The sequence below is a fragment of the Pelodiscus sinensis genome, chromosome 11 (assembly GCF_052426305.1).
Source record: "Pelodiscus sinensis isolate ZL-2025 chromosome 11, ASM5242630v1, whole genome shotgun sequence".
Classification (NCBI taxonomy): Eukaryota; Metazoa; Chordata; order Testudines; family Trionychidae; genus Pelodiscus; species Pelodiscus sinensis.
The window spans coordinates 22,422,811-22,446,754 of record NC_143062.1 but is presented as its reverse complement, the minus strand read 5'-3'; the positions used below and the strand labels follow the sequence as shown (position 1 = coordinate 22,446,754).

Sequence of the window (23,944 nt, the reverse complement as noted above, 5' to 3'; positions counted from 1 at the left end):
GTACACGGATAATGGGATGAGTGTGGAATGGAATGTGACTCTCTCTCATCAAATGGAAAATGCAGGACTATGTAGCACTTGAAAGACTAACAAGATGGTTTATTAGATGATGAGCTTTCGTGGGCCAGACCCACTTCCTCAGATCAAACAGTGGAAGAAAATAGTCACAACCATATATACCAAAGGATACAATTTAAAAAAAGAACACATATGAATTGTATCCTTTGGTATATATGTATCCTTTGGTATATATGGTTGTGACTATTTTCTTCCACTATTTGATCTGAGGAAGTAGGTCTGGCCCACGAAAGCTCATCATCTAATAAACCATCTTGTTAGTCTTTAAAGTGCTACATAGTCCTGTATTTTGCTTCAGCTACACCAGACTAACATAGCTACATTTCTATCACTATCAAATAGAAAGGGAGGGCTTTGATAGCAGGGACAATTATACTGCAAAATGACCACAGAGGAGCAGCAAGCAAGTGCACCCTATGACCATAGGGAAGCAGCAAGCAAGTGCACTCTATCACACTGATAGACCTGGGCTAGCGCCGGGGAGCAATGCCACTGGTGGACCAGGGAAGCACAGATCCTACAACCCTGGGGAGCAACACCACCAGCAGGTTAGACAGCGTGGCCCCCTGCCCGGGAAGCAACACTGCCAGTGAGCTGAGCAGCGCGGTCTCCTCCACACCAGCCAGCCCCAGGGAGCAGCCACTGGATGCCCCCACCACCTGCCCTGAGCCCCTCACCCTCTGCCCTGACTCCTGCACCCCCACTATACCCTGCCCTCAGCTCCTCACCCCCTTCCCTGACTGCTGCATCACATGTCCTCTGCCCTGAACCCTCCAACACCTCCCAACCCCCAACCCTAACTCATGCACCCACCAGCACCTGCCCTGAGCCCCCAACCCTCTGCCCTCTGTCGTGAAGGACCTGAGCAATACCGGTAAACCTTCTAGTAGTACGTAGATGCTAGGAAAGATGCAAGAGAAGTAGAAAGTAGAAAAGAAAGAAAAGGGGAAAAATTTCAGCTCAATCTAAACATACACATTACAAAATATCAAGATGGATTTAGTGATCTGGTACATCAGCACAGACAAGGTTTTCATATTGATGACAAAATGTGTGGTGGCACTATTCTTAAGCAACATGTTCTAAGCAACATACATGCAAAGCCTACACACACACTACAACCTGCATTTTTTAGTTTGAGGGAATTTGACAATTTTTCCATGCTGGGACATAGAAAATCAAAACATTTTTTTAATTTCCTACAAAACAAAAATTTACAAAATTGCAGTTTTGGTCAATCAAATTCTGAGCAGACCTCAGCTTGTTTATTTTTGCAATACAAATTTGACAAATTGTAATGAAAAGTCATACTGATTTGGAAAATGGGAATAGTCAGTTTAAAAAATGGTGAAAATACTGAATGTTTTCATTTTTTCCCAATTTTCCCTTAGAAAGGATATTTTTTCAAAGGAGACATTTCTGTACAATGTTCCACTTTCAACAAACTGGAACATTTTTCCTTCAGAAATTTTGTCAGCAGATGTCCAACCTGGTCTAGTGAACATGCAACATTTTGGAAAATGGGCCCCATTTAATATTATTGAAAAATTAATACCCAAGAGCAATGTGTTCTCTGCTACAGGAATCCTACCAATTCTGGACCTTGTGAGCGATTAGGAAGAAGAAAATTCTCTAAAGCACATTTGTAAAGTGCATCCTCACATGCAGAAACTGTGCTAGTTATCAGTGGCCCAGATATACTCCTTCAGCACATAAAGGCTGTTTGAGAATGTAGCTGAAGGGTTTGCAAGGTTAACCAGCTTTCTTGACTGTTATGAGAGAACCTCCCACATTGCTTATATAGGCAGGAAAGCCTCAGAGGGGTAGTCATGTTAGTCTGTAACCTTAAAAAAAAAATCAGTAGTCCGGTAGCACCTTAGAGACTCACAAAAATGCATATAGTATCGTGAGCATTTGCAGGCAAACCCACTTCTTCAGATAAGCAAAGGGGAGACAAAAGGTGGGGGACCCACACTATTTATAACAGAAAAGGGGAGGGGGGGGGAGTACCTGTCAACTGCAGTGCTGATGCCAATGAGGTTCATTGAGTGGGCTGGAGGTGTTCCATACTGAGCTTTTGATGTCAATTGGATGTTGAATGTAAGGAAAGCAGGTTTTACAATAGTCCAGTTTAGGCCTTTGTTCAAGCCATGAGAGTTCGTGTCAAATTTTCATATGAATGCCAGTTCTTCAGACTCCCTCTGTAGTTGTTTTTTGAAATGCCTTTGTTTAAGAATGGCTATTTTAAAATCCATTTATAAGTGCCTAGGTAGGTTAAAATGTTCTCGTACAGGTTTTTGTGTACTACCATTTCTGATCTCTGACTTGTGTCCATTTACCCTTTGGTGCACAGACTGTCCAGTTTGGCCAACATACATGGCAGAGGGACACTGCTGGCAGTTGAAAAAAAAGTAGGCAGGAAAGAGGGTCCTGATGGCCTCTCCCGTTTCTCATGAAAAAGCTTAACAGAGATTTAGCCCTAACCCTATGATTTAAGACAGTTAAACATCAACATCTTCACACAGCCGGGCTCCAACTGAACCCCTTCTGGAAATTAAAGTTGCTTCCCGCCCCCCACACCCAAATGAGCCATCCCACCACTTGCCCTCCTTTGGGCTGCGTGCGTTCTCCTGGCAGGGCTGTGTGCGTTATCAGCAAGTGCCACAGGCATTATGCACTTTGCAGGATTCAGTTCACAATACAAAGGAGGTGGTGAGTAGGAGGACAAGGTTTTGAGCACTGTGGAGCCTGAGGAGGACATGGTATTCTTATTAGAACAGGTACGCTCAGGTGCTGCATGTTCTGATCATCTAGATATCACTAATTGCACCTGGTATGAAGGTCTTTCACTTTGTCTGATCAATGCAACAGGTCTAGCTGCCACTAGGAAATCTATTCAGGTTGCCCCATGGAGTGTGCACTGAAGGCACTTGGGGAGTGGCAGCTTGGAGAGCAGTGATTTGCTGCTGCTGCAGAGCCCAGGAGACATCCCCTCCATTTGTCAGGGTTTCTGGCAAGGAGGCTGTAGGGACTGGGTTGCATAGAGTCTTTAAGGGAAGATGGGCCTTCCTGATTTGTGGGGATTGGATTTCTCACTTTGTAAGCACATCACTAGCTATGTTAATTTCTTAAAGTAATATATCAGAAAAAAGTATTTCCAATAAATATTCTATGTTAATGTAATTGATATAGTTCATCCATCACACCTTTTACTATATTTTCCCTGGGCGATGCCGAGTATTTCTGCTAGTATAAAATATTTTGGTTACATTTCAGCTTAGGTGAAAAATAAGATGCGACCCTCCAATTATGAGGAATACTCATACAAATTCTGACATAAGGACATTGCCACGTAAAGCAGCAAAGGTGACTAGGGCCAAAAATTGTCTTTTTCATTTATTTCCACTGAGCAAGGATTAGCTCCTCAACAATGTTACTTTTCTCCCTATAATATGCAAATGAAATTTCATGTCTGCAGTTTCAAACAGATGCCATGCCTCTCAAAGGCAGAAAAGTGATGAACTTTTTTCTCTATGAAGGGGGGAGTTAAAAAAAGAGTCAGACACGTTTCTGTAGAAGGGAATAGGACTTCCAATGCTATTATAGTCACTAATGGTTACTCCCTGAATCAAAAGCTTTTAGCCAGTGGGAAATGGCAAAGATGTGTGTCATCTTTCCCTACATAAAATGACAGTAATTTGCATAACATTTCTAACACTATGCGTAGAACAGAAACAGTAAGATAGTCACATAATCTTCCATTTTCTCTCACTCTCCAATTTTTTACTGTGCAAAGTTTTGTTCGTGTCAAAAGGAAAATTAGTTTAGACAATAAATGAAATTTATTAAGTGAAAGAAACTTGACAAATTCACACACCAAAGAATAATCAAATATGTTAGGCACTAATCCATACACGGTTGAAACCCCAGGATTCATTTCCATATTAATCAACAGTACTAATAGCTAGTATCAGACTGTGCTCACAGAAAACAGTTACATAGCACTACAACAAAGACTGACATATAAAATCCTCCTTAAAACATGGTTGTTCACAGGAAAGCTAAAAAACAAACCTCAGGAGAAAAGAAAACTACTTAACTCAGGAATCCAATGTATATAAAATTCTTGCAGTTCCTAGTTGAAAAAGAGATTCTTGTAGCATCCAGTACCAAGAACATATTAATTGACAAGCTAGTTATGCTTGTTTGGCCAAATTTCCTCATAAACATGTATAGAGCAAAATAGATATTTTAACTACACCTACTCTCAATTGCTAACTCTGTCTCCCCCTCTTTCACACACAAAAATACAATTAAAGGCTATATTGTTTACTATTTTACCTCTATAGAATGTCACGTGCCCAATATGAGCTACAACACACATCTTCTCTCATTCCTAAAAGCAGCATTGTATAACTGTATTATTTATAAGTATTTCAGAAAAAAACTAAGATAACATTTCCATTTTTAATGATTTCTCTTTGGGGAAATATTATATAATCCCCAAACATACCCCAGAGACAATGATTTCCTTGCCATGTTGTTATTCTGAAAAGGTCATTAATGCAGTGAAAGGTCACCTTCATCCCTAGAGAATGTCATGTTGGTATTTTTTTTGGTCATTAAGGAAACATTCATCTCTCTAAGTAAATCATTAGAAAGACTATTAGGGAACTTTTCATTAAACACTCATTTATAATGGACAGCAATCATTCAGGTTTTCCATACTGTACTTACCTTCCTGTCTGGCCAATTATACTTTGCAAATATTGTATCATATGTGTCCACAGCACCATCAGTGATCAGCATTATGGCCTGGCTGCAAATACTCCCTTGCCCAGTGTGATTGAACTGTGAAAGGAAACAGTCATTTAAGTAGCAGATTTAAGAGTGTAGAATCCGCAGAGAAGCTCTATTGCACCCAAAAACATAGGCAAAACAAACCTTCCTATCATTTTTTAATCTTTTATTATATATGGCATTAATTTATTGTACTATACTTAGGTATCTGTATAATACAGTAGGTACAGTTTATTCTTGGGTATCCACTGAGGGTGGAATAAACACCCTGATCTATTAGAAGATACATATTCACAAAACACAGCATTCTGCAAAAACAGAACAATACAAAACAACCAAGCAAATCAAAAGTCCTAACAGAACCAAATCCTCCTATTGTGTACTGTGGAATGTCTGAGAGGTGTGGATTTTTGTTTGGTTTGTTTGCATACTACAATAAGCTACTCAAGGGAAGACTGGGCTTCTTAAGGAATCTTTCCCATCAAGTTGTTATTTGGAGGAAATTTTAGTATTTATATATGTATATCTTTGAATTTATCATACAAGCCCTAGTGGATACCTCATAATAACTGTTTCCTCTCCTATTATCCAAATACTACAGTATGATACTATAGTATCTAAGTGCCTCACAAATATTACACAATGTGTCAATTGGTATGAGTTAGGAAGCAATCATTCACATTTTATAGATGAAGAACCATGGCACAAACTCAGATAAATTAAGTCATTTTCCCATGGTTATAAAGAAAGTCGGTGGTTGAGCCAGGAACAGAACTCAGATCTCTTGAGTCTGAATCCAGTACGCATTTGGCAGGGAGCCTACCACCAAGAAAATGGGAAATCGGTGCTGACAAAAGAGTGAAATGGACTCATTGTGAGTGCAAATCAAGAAGTGATGAGATACCAAATAGCACATAATTGGAAGACAGAAGTGGAAGTAAATGAATGCTCCAATACTGGAAGAATAGAAACAACAACATGGAAAAAGATGCACTCACAGGACAACCAAAAAGCTTTATTTGAAGGGGGAGAATTAATGAAAATGGAAAGCAAGAGCCCAAAAAGGGAGAGTAGTGATGATAACTCCACATGCAAATATGTTGGTAGATACAATGATATAGGTATAGGCTATAGCACAAACACTGGATGAAGCTCTCAAGGAGGCTGTAAAACCAAAGCATATAAATTAGTAGGATGATATAATTTATGCTACAGCAATAGTAGGAAGCTCACCCATGACACATCAACTCAGCTGAGGATTTGAATCAATGGAAACTTGCCCACATTCAAGAAACTCCGAGAAAACAAAGGTTAAACTAAAATATTCAGCTGTTACATCGGGATATCAGCCTACCAAATGAATTTTTAAAAAATCATTTGAAGAGAAAACAGAAGCAAATGGCCCTGCAGATGAAATATGAGCTGAGTGAAAGGGATGTTAGAGATGTGCAGGAACAATGCAAATAGAAACTGATCACTAAGTCAGAGGCGTGAAAGATATTCAGCACAAAGCTGTCAGTGTCAAGAGAACAGACTCTTCACAAGATCTCCTAAGAGATTCTTTGATCATACCGACATTGAAAGTAGAACAGGAAAAAAAGAGAGCCAATAAATAATGTGTAAGATATCAGTTCTAATGGAATGAAATCTAGTCTGAGAAGGTAAATCTGTTTTCTGATGTGTTGTATTAAAAAAAATAAGAGAAAAATGTAAAAACCACGCAACAAACGAATACAAAGGGAATGTTTAAAAAAAAAGGAATTCATGATGTTCTGAGAAGAATGAAAAATCAGAATGCACCCAGACCCGCTAGGAATCATGGATTCTGCCTGAAATGCCTAACAACTCTCCATGATTATTTACTTTAACAACTTAATACATGTTTGAGAATGGGTATCCAAGATGGATGGTGACATCATCCGCATGCTGCCTCTCACCAAAAAAGGAAGGAGGGCGCTGTGATCCCAATCACATGGTTACCAACTATGTGGAAAGTTCTTAATGGCAATTCTTGATTACACTAGATTCTGCTTCCTGAACAAAAATTAGAACAGTATACACAAAAGGGACAAAGATCATGTGAGGCCGAAAAGGACAAGACATGGACAGGATGTACCTCTGACTACATGATGGAGAAAAAGCTTTGCTATCTGTGGAGCAAGCAACTGACAATGAAGTTCATAATACCAAAATCAATGAGGAGTCAGTCAGAGTAATAGATCATCTGGTTGCAGGAACAAGCAATGGTCAAGTATGTCTCCCAGCCCAGAAAATATAGAAGAAAAGGGAAAGTAAGAAAGACTCAAAAGATGTATACAGAAATCAATGCAGAGATAGTGGTGGTGAAGGACTGTATCCATTAGTGACTGAAGATGAACAAACTAATAGCTTGTAGACAAATGACTTTAAAGAGAAACAGAAACTATGAGACCACATATTGATAATGACTGAAACAAAACTGATGGTCAAAGCTCCTCCCCAAACTGTAGAATACGTTCTGGAAGAGATGGTGGAGCATATGCTGAGCCCCTGCAGGAGCCTGGCTGGGAGAGAATATATAACAAACACAATGAAGTTTCCAACGGTCGACATTGGAGTCTCTGTGGAGTCCCTCATTTAAATGAACCATCAAAATTACAACCAATGAATTGAAAGCCCTCTAGACAATGAAGACGCTAAGATTTTATGGGAGCCAGCAAATTTCACAGACTGAATGCTGCAGACAAACAGGCTGAAGATAGTTGTTGCAGGAAGGAAGACAAGAAAGATATGAGCAGCCAAAAAATTAGGCAGGGAAGTAAGAGGAATGCTTCCACAAAGCAGAATGCTTCTTAAAAGAACATGAACAATCACAGTGATTACTGGAGCACTGATTGATCCCTAAGTGTGTGAATGAGCAGCTCAAGGACATGCTAGAAGTGCAAGACAGCATGGATAGCGACCTCCAGAAGATTATGCTTGTAGTCACAGCAAGAGTTTTAAGGAAAGTCAAAGGACAATGAATGCATCTGAGCATCTAACATGCAGGAATTCTACAAAGTGTTCAAAAAAAGCTCCTGATTTCTTAAACCTTTTGAGTCGCTTAATGGTCAGGATTTACTGGTAACTCAGGGTAAATTTTAGAATGCTTTCTCCTTTATATATGTTAACATGGTGTATGTTGTGAAGGCTATTTGTGTAAAAAACAAACATCTTAATGCTGTAATACTGAGGGATAACAACAACAACAATTAATAAAGTTGCTGATGTTCAAAAACATTCTTCACTTCAAGGGGACTCATACATCACAGAGCAGTCTATGGGTGAGATCTGGGGACAAAGTTACTGAAAGGCAGCCACAAATATGTAGGTACTCCCAACACAGGATAAACAAGCAGCCACTCTTGCTGTACCCTCTTGCACAGCAGAGAGATAGTATCACGTGCATTACACAAATCTCTGAATGAACTGGTCTCACAGACACTTTGTCTATCTTCCAAAGTGGTTCTGATTGTAAACATAGGTACTATTCTCTATTTGCAATTGCATTTGCCCCAAATAAATCTCCATTACTCTTTTCTCCATACTCAAAGGAAGGATACTTAGAGTCTCCAGCATGAAACCTATGAAGGCTTGTAGCTTGTGTTTTAGCTACCAAACAGATGGAATTTCTTTTTCTATCAAATGTTTACAGGTGAGTTGTTAGTAAGTTGATGAAGCAATAGAGTCAGAGGTACTGAGTAAATGGGATGTCCCTGTTTGGGAAACTTTCTATTTACTTCATCAAGTTTTGGATCAGGCCCACGTCACTGAAGTACTGAACTTTAACCACAGTTCTTCCAAAATTGCTGTAAATAGCTATGGCATCTTGTATTTCAGCCCTTTTGTAGTTGAAATTTTAAGTTTCTAACTTGTGCTATTTCCCCAATCCAAACCAGTCTATGGGGCTATGTCTAGATTGCAGAGCCTTTCTGGGATATCTCCGGTATCCCGGAAAAGCTCTTCTGCATCCTAGGAACACATCCATTTTTTCAGAACAGTTTCTGAAAAAGCGGACATATTTTTTCAGCATCCTTGTATTCCTTTCAGTGAGAGGAATAAGGGATGTTCCGAAAAAGGCATTTTCTCTGAAAATTGGCCTCATGTAGACAGGCCAAATTTCAGAAAAGCTTCTTTGGGGAAAAAAAGAGGAAAGAGATATGCAAATGGTGGTTTGCAATTTGCGTATCTTTTTCCCGACTTTTCTCAGTGGTATAGAGACAGCCTGAGTGAGAAAGGAAAGGTGGCATTCCTTTCACTATGATGTCCTTAGACATATAACATGTTTCTATATCATAACGTTACTTTGGAAAAAGGAGGATTCTTCAAATGGACTGCTCTTTTAAATTATCTTAAATAAATGAAGGGGAAAAAAAGGGGAAAAGTGTTTTAGATTATCTAAAGACTGATGAATGCTGAAGGTGGAATGTCTTTATATATTTATTTTAAAATATTACTATACTCTGTCTGGAGCCACATTATTCTCCATGGTAATTTGCTGTTTGAATATTTTGAAGAATGTGATTAAATTCAAATGCTTTGATGAGTAATATCTCTTCACATTTGTCTAGAACTTTATTTTTTATTGAATAGCAAGAGTGATGAAAATGTTTTCCATAATAATAACAATGACAAGGGCCTTATGATGAACTACAATTAACTCAGTGATTCATCAGTTAGAAGTGAAAATTTCAATGCATCCTGACATTTAGAGCATTTGGTTGTGATTAAGTCTTTGAAATGTCACAGAATTTTATTTAATTGGCTATGATTTTTTTTAAAAAAGGTAATCACTGCAAAGATCGCATTCATCACCAAAAGAGATAATTGCAGTTGTCACATGATATAGTAGGTGCTAACTACCATACCAAGTACTTCGGTATTCTTGCAGCAACTAATGAATACTGCATAAATCAATGGTTGGAAAGAACGTGGAAGTGGATTTAAATACGCTTTTCAAAGACATTAGTATCAGCAACTTCAGCCTCAGAGACATTAGTATTAACAAACTAGGCAAATTCTGAAACTGAAATGCAGATAATTGCGAGACAAAATTAACTGAGTTTAATTACTGTAACCTCTGTACAATCCTAAAAACCAAGCCAGAATCTCAATAGCCTATTTGTGTGATAAATAGCTTTTGTGTGAGAGAGACCCCCTCAACTAACTCGTAATGTACGAGAAGAGATTTCTACCATTTAAAGGTCACATACAGTAGATGAAGTGGAAAATAGTTTAAAGTATCCTTCTAAAGGAACATTAAGTAGCATCCTTCTGGACAAAACTGTTTAAAAGCACACTTGTAAGAGAGTATATGCATGTAGCAGATGTATTTCTATGTTCTCTCCATATATATATATATATATAAAGTCCTGCAGAATGACAGAATGACACCATCATGCACTCATGCTCTCTGTTGCAAAAGCTGCCATAGAGAGGGGGATTGGTGAACATAGTGAGCACGGGGCACAGACCACTAGTAAATATGTAAAGTAAAAATGTATAAAGATATTGGCTTCATTTTTATATTGTAAATGAAGACATTACTTTACATTGGTCAAATCTGAAGGCACGCATTGCACGTTTCATGACTGCCTTCTCAAAGATTCATTCTTACCCTGGTTACAGTTCAGTGGGACATGATTTCACCTGATTCTTACGACTATCTATTTGTGTGCCTAGGTTTTTAACTAGGCTTTATACTGCACTCATTGCCATATTATCTAAGTATCTTACTGTGATAAGGTGTACTAACACCACTCTGGGCCTGAAAGAGTTAACCAGGGCTACCTGGATGAGAGAGCCCCACCCCACAAACCTGCTGGGCATGCTCCAGGTGGAGGATCTGTATCAAGGCCAGGGGAGCTGCTCAGTCAGGGCTGACTGCTGCAGAGGAAGAAGCTGATGCCAGAGCTCTGGAGGAAGTAATATCTGGTCAGTCAGCAGGGAATAGCCAGAGAAGTCCTCAGCCCAGTGGAAATGGGAAAGGAATTGGTAGGAAGTAGCCCAGAGAGGGGAGTTAGTTCCCCGAGAGCTCAGCATGTTTTGGGCAGATTCCCTGCTGAGCCAGTGGTGGGACACAATTACCACTGACAGGGTCCGGGGCTGGGACCCGGTGGAGAGGGTGGGCCCAGGTCCCCGACCCACCTCCATTAACCCTAAAGAGAGTGCTACATTGTCACTATTGACTCTGGCTGCTTGGCCTAAATGCCCTGCAAACAGTGGGCTTGCTATTGACTCTGGCTGCTCAGCCTAAATGCCCTGCAAACAGCGGGCTTGCTATTGACTCTGGCTGCTCAGCGTCATTATGTTAAGGGAAGGGAGGGAGTAAGAACTGACTCTGGCCTTTAGGCCTCACCAATCAGAGGTAAGGGTACAACTACTGACTCTGTCGGCAGGGCCTCACTACCCTTTCTGAAGGAGATGTTTTATTGATTATGGTCGCTAGGCCGGACTGAGTGAGAAGACCTGGGCCCTAAAAACTGAGACACTCATGGGATGGAGCATGCTTCAAGAGGCCTGAAAAGCCCAAAGCCCTGCCTCAGAGGGAGCTAGAACTAATCACCCTGTGACACTTACACATTTTAATACAAACACCTAGGAGCTCAGTTTTTTTGATCAATTTGTAATTTTTTCCCCAACCTATGTAGACGTGGAGGGGTAATGTAGGATGTGTTTTGTGCATAGTATTGCTGATAGTTACTGTAGTACAACAAGTTTCTAATTTTATATTCGATGTCCACATTGGGGATTTTAGAGTTGCTCAGTACTTCATGCAGCTATTTGTATTATCATGTTTGGCATGTTCTGCATCAGGGAATTAGTCCCTCATTGTCTAGGTAAATAGGGCAGTGGAATATATTTGCTTCAGCTTCCTGCCACTGGATATACCTTTGTCTGCAGGATTAAAGAGCCATCTCCTATCAAAAATCTGCTCCCTCTGAAGTATTTATAAACCATGATAAGCTCCTCTCTTACAGACTCTTTTAAGAAGCTACATCAATTAAATTACACTCAATCATGCATTTGCCAGTATCCATTCTTCTACAAGACTCACTAGGAAAAAGTAGCCTCTAAGAGAATTTACAAAGAGGGGTTTCATGTAGTGGCATTTTAGAATAACCTTATTGTTAAGAAACTTGCCCTTGGTATAAGTGCTGTTCCTGGGTAAAAGGATAAGTGGGCTGTACCACTAGGTACCAGTGATACCTTGATGCTGGTATTCCACCTCAGAGTAACACTGCCAACCCCAGGGCTTTGGACAATAAAGATGGCATATAGTCACCTTTACCTTACCCCCTTCAAGTTCAGTCTATGCAAGTTTTGCCTTCCATGATTGCATTTGGTACTCCTGCCTTGCTTGATAGGCCTTACTATAGTTTTGTGATAATGTAATTTATAATTTTTCAAGTGCTCATCCGTATTGGGATCTTGCTGACAGAGGTAATTGCTTATGATTAGCTGTAGAAAGATAAGAGCGCTGTCCCCCTGGAGCTTGTCCTGACTGTTGCATAGAAGGATGTTACAATCCCATTAGCTGGCCTGGGCTTTTGACCTGAAACTTCCACTACTACTGTTAATCATGGTCACAGGGTTCCCACAAACTAATAGACTTATTTTAATAAAAATTGTAACCAATGGCTTTAAATCTAGAGTAACTGACACCATTCTAATTGGTGCAATCATTTCTCTTTTATTCTCACTCATTCTCACCACCTTCTATTTGCTTATTCTATCTAAAAAATTCTCAGAGAAGCATGCAGTCAGTTGAATGAAAATACTGCTAGAGTTGTTCTCTGTTGGAAAATATAGCATGATAATGCATTTCAGATTTGCCAGGAATTACCAAGAAAAGATCATTGTGAACGAGAACACATGAAATCACAACACAATAATCACTCATTCTGATATTCAACATGTGGGAAAACATCTCAGGCAAAGACAATAGGACTGATTTCAATTAAAACATTCCTTTCTATTTTCTAGCAGATATTATTTCAAAAAATTCAACATGACTTTTTTATGGCAGTGGTGGTAAAATAAACTAGTTGATCTGCATGGGTTGTCCCCATTATTGTGTGCAGATTCAAATGAATGACATTTCTTAGACATTATTCACAGGAATGTATCAGAAATCAAAAGCTGACCTCATGTTTTGGCAAATAAGTGAAATATAATAATATTATTATATCTCTGAACTGTTTCCAAACTGTTTCTATGTCTAGACAGAAATTAACATAATTTTGCATTTTTCTCTCTTTGAGTAAGGGAAGACAGAAATGATAAGTTATAAAAACTCTTCAGATAGCCAGCTTTGTACAAAAGTAGCTAAGACATATTAATCATTGTGCTAAAACTAAAAGCAGTGACAATCATTGGTTGATTTCTAGTAACTCTGTATGTTCCTGAAATATTTGTCAAATATAGACTAATATCATGACATCAACCGTTACCAAAAAAATTAAGAGAAAAACTCATATTTAATAGAGTACTTCAAGATCTAGAGTAGTCTAATGTGAATGAACAGCCCTTAAATAATTTGATTTGTGCGTGTGTGTATGAGTGTGTGTATGAGTGTGTAAAATGTCTCAAGTAATACATTGTACATTAGCTCACAAAGCACCTTTATTATCATCATCATTTTATGTAGGGGAGATTTTGAGCAGGAGCCTGTCATGATTTATTAGCCAGTTATTAAAATGAAAGTGAATTTTTAGCCATTAACATAATGGAGGGGAGGAGCATCGATGCTTAAAGAAACGTGCAAACTTACATCACTGAGAATGTTGAAAGCCTCATTTAAAGCTATATCCAGCATTCCAATTCCTTTTGCAAAAAGCTTGTTGAGGTGCTCCCTGAAGTGCTGAAACATGAATAACACAGGTTGTAAATGCAATATTCTCAGAAATTCAGTGCTTTTATAGAGGTCACTGACTGAGGATTTATGGATATTTTAATAAACCTATATACCATTTATTAAAGATTAAAGTAAATCTGCAATAAATGGAACAATTTTTTTATTCACCTATTCAATTATTTTTTTCATAAATATCCAAATCACAATCCTGAATCACTGGACAGCCAGCTGTCAACATTGAATCTATTCTCAACAATTTATAACACCCAATTTTCAGCCTATTGAGGCAGAGGGAGCCCAACACATTCCCAGTAGATATTCCAACTAAAATAATTAAAGCAAGAAGAAAATCCACATCTTATAGAATCCGCAATAAGAACCAAAATTAGCAATAACTTTGGGAAGGGAGTAAAAGGCAGGTGGATTAGATATATGTGAGGAGGCAGGTAGACATGTTCTGTTATTTGATAGTCTCAGTTCTTTTAATCAAATGCAAACATTTGTGTTATGACACAAGAAAAATTAGATGTCCAAGATTAATGCACACATTAGAAATGTGTGTTATTAATCTAATTTGTGTAAGTATGAATATGACTTCAATAAAATGCTACATTATTAAAGTAGCAGCAAAACTGCCCAGTGCTCAAGCTATTTTCAGTTCACCAAACCCAGCACTGATTGAAATTAGTAAGTAACAGAGAATAACAGAGGGAAAGGAAAATTAGGAAAGGATGCTTTATAAATTGGAGGGAGCATGTGTGAGTTCTCACAAGCCCCATGTTAACCAGATTCCAGGCTCCAAGAAGAATTTTAGTGTTCTTTCCATTCCATTTTATTTTAAAAGAGAGTCTCCAGAATTTTAAATATAAAAGTATATAAATCAATTGCTGTGGGTGAAAGGACTTGGTAGATGGTTCTCACTTCTGCAGTAAGGTGTTAGGGAGAATTTAAAGGATGATCTTGAACCATAGACAGGAAGTGTGTTGTGCCCATGAAAGCTCATGATAATATTTATATATTTTTGTTAGTCTCTAAGGCAGCGGTTCTCAAACTTTTGGGACTCCGGAGCCCTTAATATGCGTAAAAATTTATGCGGCGCTCCAGCGGTCCGCTGATTGTATGTGTTGTACTTATGCGGAGCCCCAGTGATTCACTGATTGTATGTGTTGTACTTATCGATGTTTCCAGTTTGTCAACCTCACGGAGCCCCTGGAGATGTCTCGTGGAGCACAGTTTGAGAAACACTGCTGTAAGGTACTATAGGAACATTGTTTTTTTTTTTTTAAAGTTTTTCATAGACTATACATTTGTTTTCTGTTTGATCTCATTCTCCAGGTTCCTCCATATTGTTTCAGCCAAAATGACTATGCCCATTAATTCATTAGCAAAATTTATTCTTTTTTGCTGGGGCAGTAATTCTGTGATGGGTATCATAGACTTCAGAGGATTTTTTTTTATCATGAATACATTTTGTGACCAATTTTCAATGTTTTGTTGTGTTTTTCCTTTTAGGGGGATTTCACACTTCTTCAGCCTTAACATATCTGCTTCCAAGGCTTTTAAACCAACTCCAGTATTACTAATGGCTGATAAAAATATTCCTCTATACTGGGATGAGACATACTTATATAATCAAATTCATCCCTGTTTAGAAGGCTAGCTTCAAATCTATTAATTTTCTACATTCCATTTAAACTCTGTTTTGACATTGTAAGTGGGACTTGAATTGTGTATAGAATTTTCACAAGTCCTTCCCATGTGGTGTAAATTTACTCTCATAGGCTGTGTCCAGACTCAGGGGGTTTTTCGGGAAAAGTAGCCTTTTTCCGAAAAAACTTCCCCTGCGTCCAGACTCAAGCCGCGTTCTTTCGAAATTAAATCGAAAGAAGGCGGCTTTTCTTTCGATGGCGGTAAACCTCATTTCACGAGGAAGAACGCCTTCTTTCGAAAGTTCCTCTTTCGAAAGAAGGTGTTCTTCAATGTAAATAGGGCTTCTTCGAAAGAGAGCATCCAGACTCACTGGATGCTTTCTTTCGAAAAAGCAAGCCGCTTTTTCGAAAGTTCAACGTGCAGTCTAGACGCTCTCTTTCAAAAGAGGCTCTTTCGAAAGTATCTTTCGAAAGAGCCTATTTCGAAAGAGGCTTGCAGTCTAGACATAGCCATAGAGTTTTTACTGCCACTACCATAGAATCACAGAATACTAGAACTGTAAGGGACCTTGAGAGATCATCTAGGCCAGTCCTCTGCCCGCACAGCAGAACAAAGCACCATCTAGATTATCTCTGATAGATGTTGTTATACTGTGCTATAATATTTGTTTAATAACTAAACACATCTCAACTGTCAAAACTTTGTCCCCTTTCATGACTATTGCATTCAGCAATAGTATAACACTATAATAAGGCCAAAATATGTTCCAGAACTATTGAACGTTAAAAACTGTTGGCAACTTCTGAGAGAAACTATAAATTACCAGCCATGGAATGATCACATTTTTATAACCAAACAACTAATTCACTGGATTTTTCTCTCTCAAAGCAATGCTTTCAGATCAAGAAACAAAATCTGCCAGGCTTACAATGGCAAGACTGACATCTAAACTGACACATACAGTGTCATGAACCATGCTACTTTATCAAAATAAGTTGTCTGTAATATAACCTATTATAAAAAATTCTCCTAAACAGTTTTTTGGATAAAATAAAAAGTTATTATAGTTTATTGGATGCCAGAATACTTTCTATTTTGTTAAACTCTAGTACATTAGAGTTAAAAAATTTACATCAGAGCTCCAGGCAGTTTTGAAGCATACATTGTTGCCACAAACAGGCTGGTTTTCCAAAACAATTAGGGTAGTTTAATGTTCATAGTGACCTTCTAAATGTGGCTCACACCGCTCAATAGTTTGAATAGCCAAAAGGCAAAGTCTTGTTTATCTAAATAAGAACTGACAACATAAAACCCAGAACAGCCTAGATAATGGAATGGTGCTTTTGCCTCCACTACCAGGCAGTTAATTTAAACTAATAACTGTACAGTGAAGATAATGATAATTATAATGAAATTCTTTCCTACTAGCTACATAGATGTAAATTAATAATGTGAACAAAAACAATCTAAAATTCAGGATTAGGGGAGACTGGAGAGGGACACCATGGTTTGGGGAAACCCTTTACAGTGCATATCATCTTATGATATTTCTACAATTAGAAAGCAAAGACCTAACTAGACAGATATCTGATCTTGTAGGGGAACACCTATATGTCCCTATGATCAATCAACAATTTTAACTTAACAAATCCTGTATTTTCAAAACACTACTTATATGAAGTCAAACAAAACACAATTATATTTCTAAATAAAGCTTTAAACTACCAGTGATCTTTAATGTATTGCACCCACATTTTTAAAATAGTAAAAAAGGAGGTGAATACGATGTTCAAACATTCAATACATGCACTGAACCTTTTTGTACTGTATCAATATACACATTTTAAAATACTTGGAAATGTAAGCTAATGCTGACAGCAAACTACGCTGCCAGCTTTTCAACCGCAAACTGTGTATGTTAAGCATATCAGGGTAGCAGGAAGTCGGAGCACGATAATGGCAGTTTCTCAATTCTGGGGTTCATTCTTTATTCTTAGCATAATTCAGAACATTTTCATGGTTACTACAAACTGCCTGTAGGGCTGATCCAAAGCCCAGTGAAGTCAAGATTCCAATTAGGTTCAATAGAGATAGATCCTAGTCTAATGTCATGAAAAGGATTACTTTAAAAAATTGCTTTTCAGATTGTTTTGAAAAATGTCAAATTCAAACCAAAATTAAAAATTTCTGTGACATTTTTGATTTTGTCATAAATCCATCTTTTGTCAAAATTGCATCAAGTTTTAGCAAGCATGGCCCCTCTCTGAGACATGACAGATAGGGTAGCATGCAGTTGTCATAGCTACCTCATAAGCCCCAGTCTGGTAAAATCTCTCAGAAGCTGGCCATAACTTTCTAAAGGAGGGTCAATTTTCTGGCCTTTTATCTTTTATTTTAATCCAGCTGATTTATTAAGCAATTAAGCATCCCTATTAATTTTTTCTCCTTTGAAACTGAATGCTATTCTACAAACATTGCGTAAGCTAACAAAGAATTTTGCTATAAAAGAATGCTTCACAATAGTTTGCAAAAGCTCCACACATTTCAGATTGTTTCATGGATATTGTTAAAACTTTCTGATGAGGTATGTATGTTATCACATATGAATGTGTAGTAGAAAGAAACAGATTACTTAAAATTCTCAGTAAATAGCATAATGTCTAATCTAGAATCAATGTATATAATCTATCAGAAGTGTTTTCTCTCATCATATATGTGCTGAAAAACACACATTTGAAATCCATATAAATATGATGTTGACATTTCTTTGCTATACAAAATGGTAAAATGTTGACAGTGGATTTTATGCACTATGAATTTTAATGAACCTATGTTTTCTGCTTCTGGCCTCATAGTGAGCAGATGCTACTAGGTGATTCTGCAAAAAAGATTGAATTAATTAAGGGTTGGGGTTTTTTTAAAATGTGCTTTGTAGTCTCTATACTTCATTGGTTTTCAATCTGTTCTTTGTTGTTTGAGAATGTCAATAACACTTCAACAGTATGTTTATCCATCCACTAGAAAATTTAGTCAACAATACTTAAATTATTGTTTCTTTAATGCACATCTTTGTCATACTGGATTTCATGGTTCTGCTGCACTAACTAGAGTTATGCCAAATGAAGTGAAAAGTCTTTTCAATGGAGGAACTAAGAATAGTTTTCTCAAGCTGTTAGTGTATGTCTAGTTGAGAGTAGGTTTGTTTTAAAACATTCAAGATATATTATTGTGTCTATTGGTCTTTATAAAAAGCCAGATTCCAATACCCACAACGACAATGAGTGGTACTATGTTCCATGAACAGTCCAAATGACTTCAGTGAGACTACTGATGACATATGGCATCGTTCAGTGAATCAGGCCTATGCTGATTATTGTTTTTAAGAACTGAAAAAACAAAGCTCCAGACATTCAGTTTTTCCCTTTCAGATTTCCAGTCATCTACAACTATATACTAGATTAGAGCATATTTTTGCAACTCCTTTCACAAATGGAGGAATACTACAGGAATTGCATTTTCAAAAAAGCAGCTAATTTTGGATGCAAGAATGCCAGCATTTTAACTTAGAGCCACATCTGGAAGAAAGTAAAGTAAAATACTTTGTACCTATGTTATATGTTTCAATACATTTCAGTGCATACCTAAAGAGCTCCTTGCAACTCACATAAGTATTACATTGAACTGATTTATATTTAAGGGTCTATGTGTTTAAAGACACCAACTTGAAAAAAAAAAGAGAATGTAACCAACTAGGCTTTGTAATAATGCATGTGCATAAGACAGTAGAATTCAGGTTTCAGTGGCAGTTGTAGATCTGGCATTCCCCAACTTGCAGGTGCTTGACTTTATAAGCTAAAACATTTTGTTTTACTATACATTTTTGATTTCTTAGCTGAATTTCCTAGTCAACAGTATACATTTCTACCATTTGATCTAAGGGACTAAACTACATTAGATATCAGCAGAAATAGGCCACTATTGTAGAGAGAAAACTGGGCCACTGGTACTGTGTGGTAGGTGCAGGGGATAGAAATCAAGAATAATCCATCCATGGTTTATCTCCCCCCCAACCCATCCCTGCTAGAAGTGAGGCACTTCTGGAACATAACCTGCCCTTAGAGTGGAAAATTGGCTTCTTGGGGCATGTACTAGGTCTAAGGAGGCGTGTGACTGCGGATGGGACACATCTATAGACGGAAAGCACACTCTGCCAAATTTCTAGTAGTTGTTGCAAATTATGCAGTGTTGCAGCTTCCTAAAAAAGGTTGCAAAAATTTTTCATAATGAAAATGTTAGGAGAACCTAAGTATGCACAGACTTTCTCCTATGACAACATACAATACTAGAAGATTTACCCAGCATGGCTCGGGGCCTTCATTATTTTTTCTTCATTTAGATCATTGCTCTAGGATGAAGCTGGAGATGAGGGGTTCAGTATGCAAGCTGCCCTGGGAAGAGAGAACTACCCCAGCACTCTCTTACCACAGCAGATTGGGCCCAGGTGAGAAGCACCTTTTCATGGCTGTTGCAGATCCCATGGTCACAGTCAGGGGAGGGATGCATGTCTCCTGACTGGGGTGGAAAACAGACAGACACACTAGCAGACAAATATGTTGTAGATAGCTGTCTCTTACTCCACTCCTGCCCCCTTCTGCCCCAGTGGGGTTATAATGGTCCTGGTTCTCCATCTCTGACTCTTTGCTGCCCCCCTGTAGTCAATGTACAGTATAACTGTCCCTGCTACCAGAGCCCTCCCTTTCCATTTTATCAGAAGAAATCCCATTCCAGGCACATCCCACTGTCCTGGAATAACCAGTCCCTTACCTTGCTTTAAGTTATAATAAGGGGAAGCTGCATGTGAAATTTGGTGGTACCAGCTCTTACTGTTTAGGAAGCATTCTTGAACAGACAGATGGACAGATGGATGAACAAATTCTCTCAAATATATAGTAGATACCCATTTTCAACTAGAAGTATGATTGCAAGTTTAAAGTCTCCCTTTAAACAACTTGTTTAAGGTCAGACAGAACCCAGAATACAATGCTGGAGTCACTTGCTCTTAACCATTAAAACAGCCTTTGCACCTTCTTATTTTTAAATACTATTTTCTTTTCATAGATAGTAGCATAAGGAACCAGTGAAAATGTCTCTCTCACCTCTCTATTGGCTTTTTAGTACCCATCACCATAGAACTGGAGCATTTGCACAGTAATATGAGAATTCCTGGACACTGAACGGGATATCTGTGCAGATGTACAACTGTGTACACAAACAATTGTATGCAATTATAAACCTAATTTCCATATGCAATTACCATGATGTGCAATGTCTACTAGCAGACTCAAATATCTAATTTGTATGCATAACCTTGGCAATTCTGAATGCAAATTAGTCACACAATTATGACAATCAGGCCTTGATGTCTGATTACAAAATTATAGGCGCATAATACATACAAGGGAAGTTGTGACTTCATTATGATAAAGGGATGTGGATGCATTCAGCTGAGACTCTTTCCATGTCTCAATTTAAAACTAGTTGGAAAAATGAAGGGCAAGAAGAATTTCAGAAAAATTGAATAATGAGGGACAGGACAAGGCCCATGTGTCACTCCGAGGGCTTCATTGGTACATATGCCTTGGCCTAGACCTCTTCACATAGCGACTTTGTTTAAAAAGTTCTCAAATGTAAAAATCTTATTTTGAGGAAAATTTCTAACCAGCAGACCCAACAATGACACAAGGTTGGCAAAGATGATTTTGTACAGCCCAAGGAAGCTGGACAGTGGATCTCTTGGCTCCATCCCAGCCTCCAAGTCATAAAGAAAATAAGAAAATAATTTACTGGTTTTAACATCAGAGGAAATGTTCTTGTTTCCTCTCTTAAGTACAAAGCATATGTGTCTGAAGAATAAGGGAGTTCCCCTACACTAAGGCAGGAAAAGTCAAAAAAATGTTATTAAAATTACGGTACCCCAATAACAAGTAATTACCCCAATAAGTGGTCGGGGTTTACTAATGCAAAGCTTTCCTAGTTGTTTTGATATCCTAGTCTACGGTCCCAGTAAAAAACTAACATTGTTCCATATGAGTGAGCAATAGATTAAAGAGGATCTAATTGGGCAGAGCACATACAGAATAGGAAGTGATCGTCTAGAAAGGAGTACTGCTGAAAGGGTTTTACGGGTCATAGTGGACCACAAGCTAAATATGAGTCAACAGTGTGACTGTTGTAAAAAAAGTAAACATGATCCCGGGAGGCATTAACAGTAGTGTTGTGAGCAAGACATGAGATGCCATTCTTCTGCTCTATTCTGCGCTGATTAGGCCTCAGTTGGAGTACTGTGTCCAATTCTGGGCACAACATTTCAAGAAAGATGTGGTGAAATTGGAGAAGGTCCAGAGAAGAGCAACAAAAAATTATTAAAGTTCTAGAAAATATGACATATGAGGGAAAACTGAAAGAATTGGGCTTGTTTAGAAGAGAAGACTAAGAGGGGATAGCTGTTTTCAAGTATCTAAAAGGGTATTACAAGGAGGAGGAAGAAAAAATGTTCTCTTTAGTATCTGAGGATTGAACTAGAAGCAATAGACTTAAATTGCAGTAAGGAAGGTTTAGGTTGGACATTAGGAAAAACTTCCTGTCAGGGTGATTAAATACCGGAATAAATTGCCTAGGGAGGTTGTGGAATCTTCATCACTGGTAATATTTAAGAGCAGGTTGGATAGACATCTATAAGGGATGATCTAGACAGCTCTTGGTCCTGCCGTGAGTGCAGAGGACTGGACTTGATGACTTTTCAAAGTCCCTTCCAATTCTAGTGTTCTATGAATCTATGATTTCATTGTCTAGAGGTTGCAGGTTCTTGTGAAAATGAGCTATGAAGTCATCTTTCTGCCACTTCTTTCCCCTCTTCCTTTAAATTTTGATTTATTATTTTTATCATTTAAAATAATTAAGTTAAACAAAGGTCCATGATCAAGGACTTTCTCGAAGGGTTAATGATCAAGAACATTTTGTTCTCTTTTGTCTTTTAATAATGTTACAGGCCAGAAATGGTTTTTCAAGGTTCGCCACTGGTGGGTCACCAGAAACTTTATTTACCTGCACATCCAGAGGTGCAGCCACTTGCAGCTCCCATTGGCCATCCCTGTGTTCACAGGTGAAACTAGTGAATCACAGTGGAATTTTGCAAGGGTGTTTGTGCAACTATGCTAGAAAAGCATTATGCTGATATTTTGTTCCCTAGTCCTGGTCTACACTACAGAGTTATTCTGAAATAATAAATGGAGCATCCACACTACTAAGCCTGTTATTTCAAAATAATGGACTAGTTAACTTTAAAATCTGTACACCAGCTTTCCTAGGGGGAATAACATTTATTTCAAAATAATTATTTTGAAATAGCATTAGTGTGGATGCTATTTTAAAATAATTACTCCCCGGAGTAATTTAAAGTAATTACTCCCCAGTGCTTCCTAGACCTCTAAGTTGAGGTATAGAATCATAGAACCACGGAAGAGACCTCAGAAGGTCATCAAGTCCAGCGCCCTGCTCTAGGCAGGACCAATCCCAATTAAATCAACCCAGCCAGGGCTTTGTCAAGCCGAGACAAACACCTCTGGGGATGGAGACTCCACTATTTCCCTAGGTAACCCATTCCAGTGCTTTACCACTCTCCTAGTGAAATAGTTTTTCCTAATATTCAACCTGGACCTCTGCCACCACAACTTGAGACCATTGCTCCTTGTTCTGACATCTGTCACTACTCAGAATAGCATTTTCCCATCTTCTTTGGAACCTCCCTTCAGGAAGTTGAAGGCTGCTATCAAATCCTCCCTCACTCTTCACTTCTGCAGACTAAACAGACCCAACTCCCTCAGCCTCTCCTCATAGGTCCTATGCTCCAGCCCCCTAATTATTTTGGTTGCCCTCCGCTGGACCCTCTCCAATGCGCCCACATCCATTTTGTAGTGGGGGGCCCAGAAGTGGACACAATACTCCAGATGTAGCCTCACCAGTGCTGAATAAAGGGGAATAATGACATCACTGGATCTGCTGGCAATGCTCCTCTTAATGCAACCTAATATGCCATCAGCCTTCTTGGCTACAAGGGCACACTGTTGACTCATATCCAGCTTCTCATCCACTGTAACCCCCAGGTCCTTTTCTGTAGAACTACTACTTAGCTGGTTGGTCCCAGCCTGTAACAATGCTTGGGATTCTTCCGTCCCAAGTGCAGATCTCTGCACTTGTCCTTGTTGAACCTCATCCGATTTTTTGTTACCCAATTCTTCAATTTGTCTAAGTCACTCTGGACCTTATCTCTGCCCTCAAGCGTATCTACCTCTCCCCGTAGCTTAGTGTCATCTGCAAACCTGCTGAGGATGCAATCCATCCCCTCATCCAGGTCATTAATAAAGATATTGAACAAAACCAGTCCTAGAACTGAGCCTTGGGGCACTCCGCTAGAAACCGACTACCATCCTGACATCGAGCTGTTGATCACTACCTGCTGGGCCCAACCTTCTAGCCATCTTT

General features: G+C 38.6%; 1 protein-coding gene across 1 annotated transcript in view; it reads right to left on the bottom strand.

Annotated features, from left to right (window-relative positions):
- The window catches only part of CACNA2D3 (calcium voltage-gated channel auxiliary subunit alpha2delta 3), a 758,781-nt gene that overhangs the window by 375,311 nt on the left and 359,526 nt on the right, over positions 1-23,944 (bottom strand). Inside the window, exons 10-11 of the mRNA XM_089781194.1 lie at positions 13,670-13,759; positions 4,816-4,929 (exon numbers count right to left, since the gene is read on the bottom strand). Of these exons, the coding sequence (XP_089637320.1) occupies positions 4,816-4,929; positions 13,670-13,759 (204 nt within the window). The remainder of the gene's footprint in view (positions 1-4,815; positions 4,930-13,669; positions 13,760-23,944) is intronic.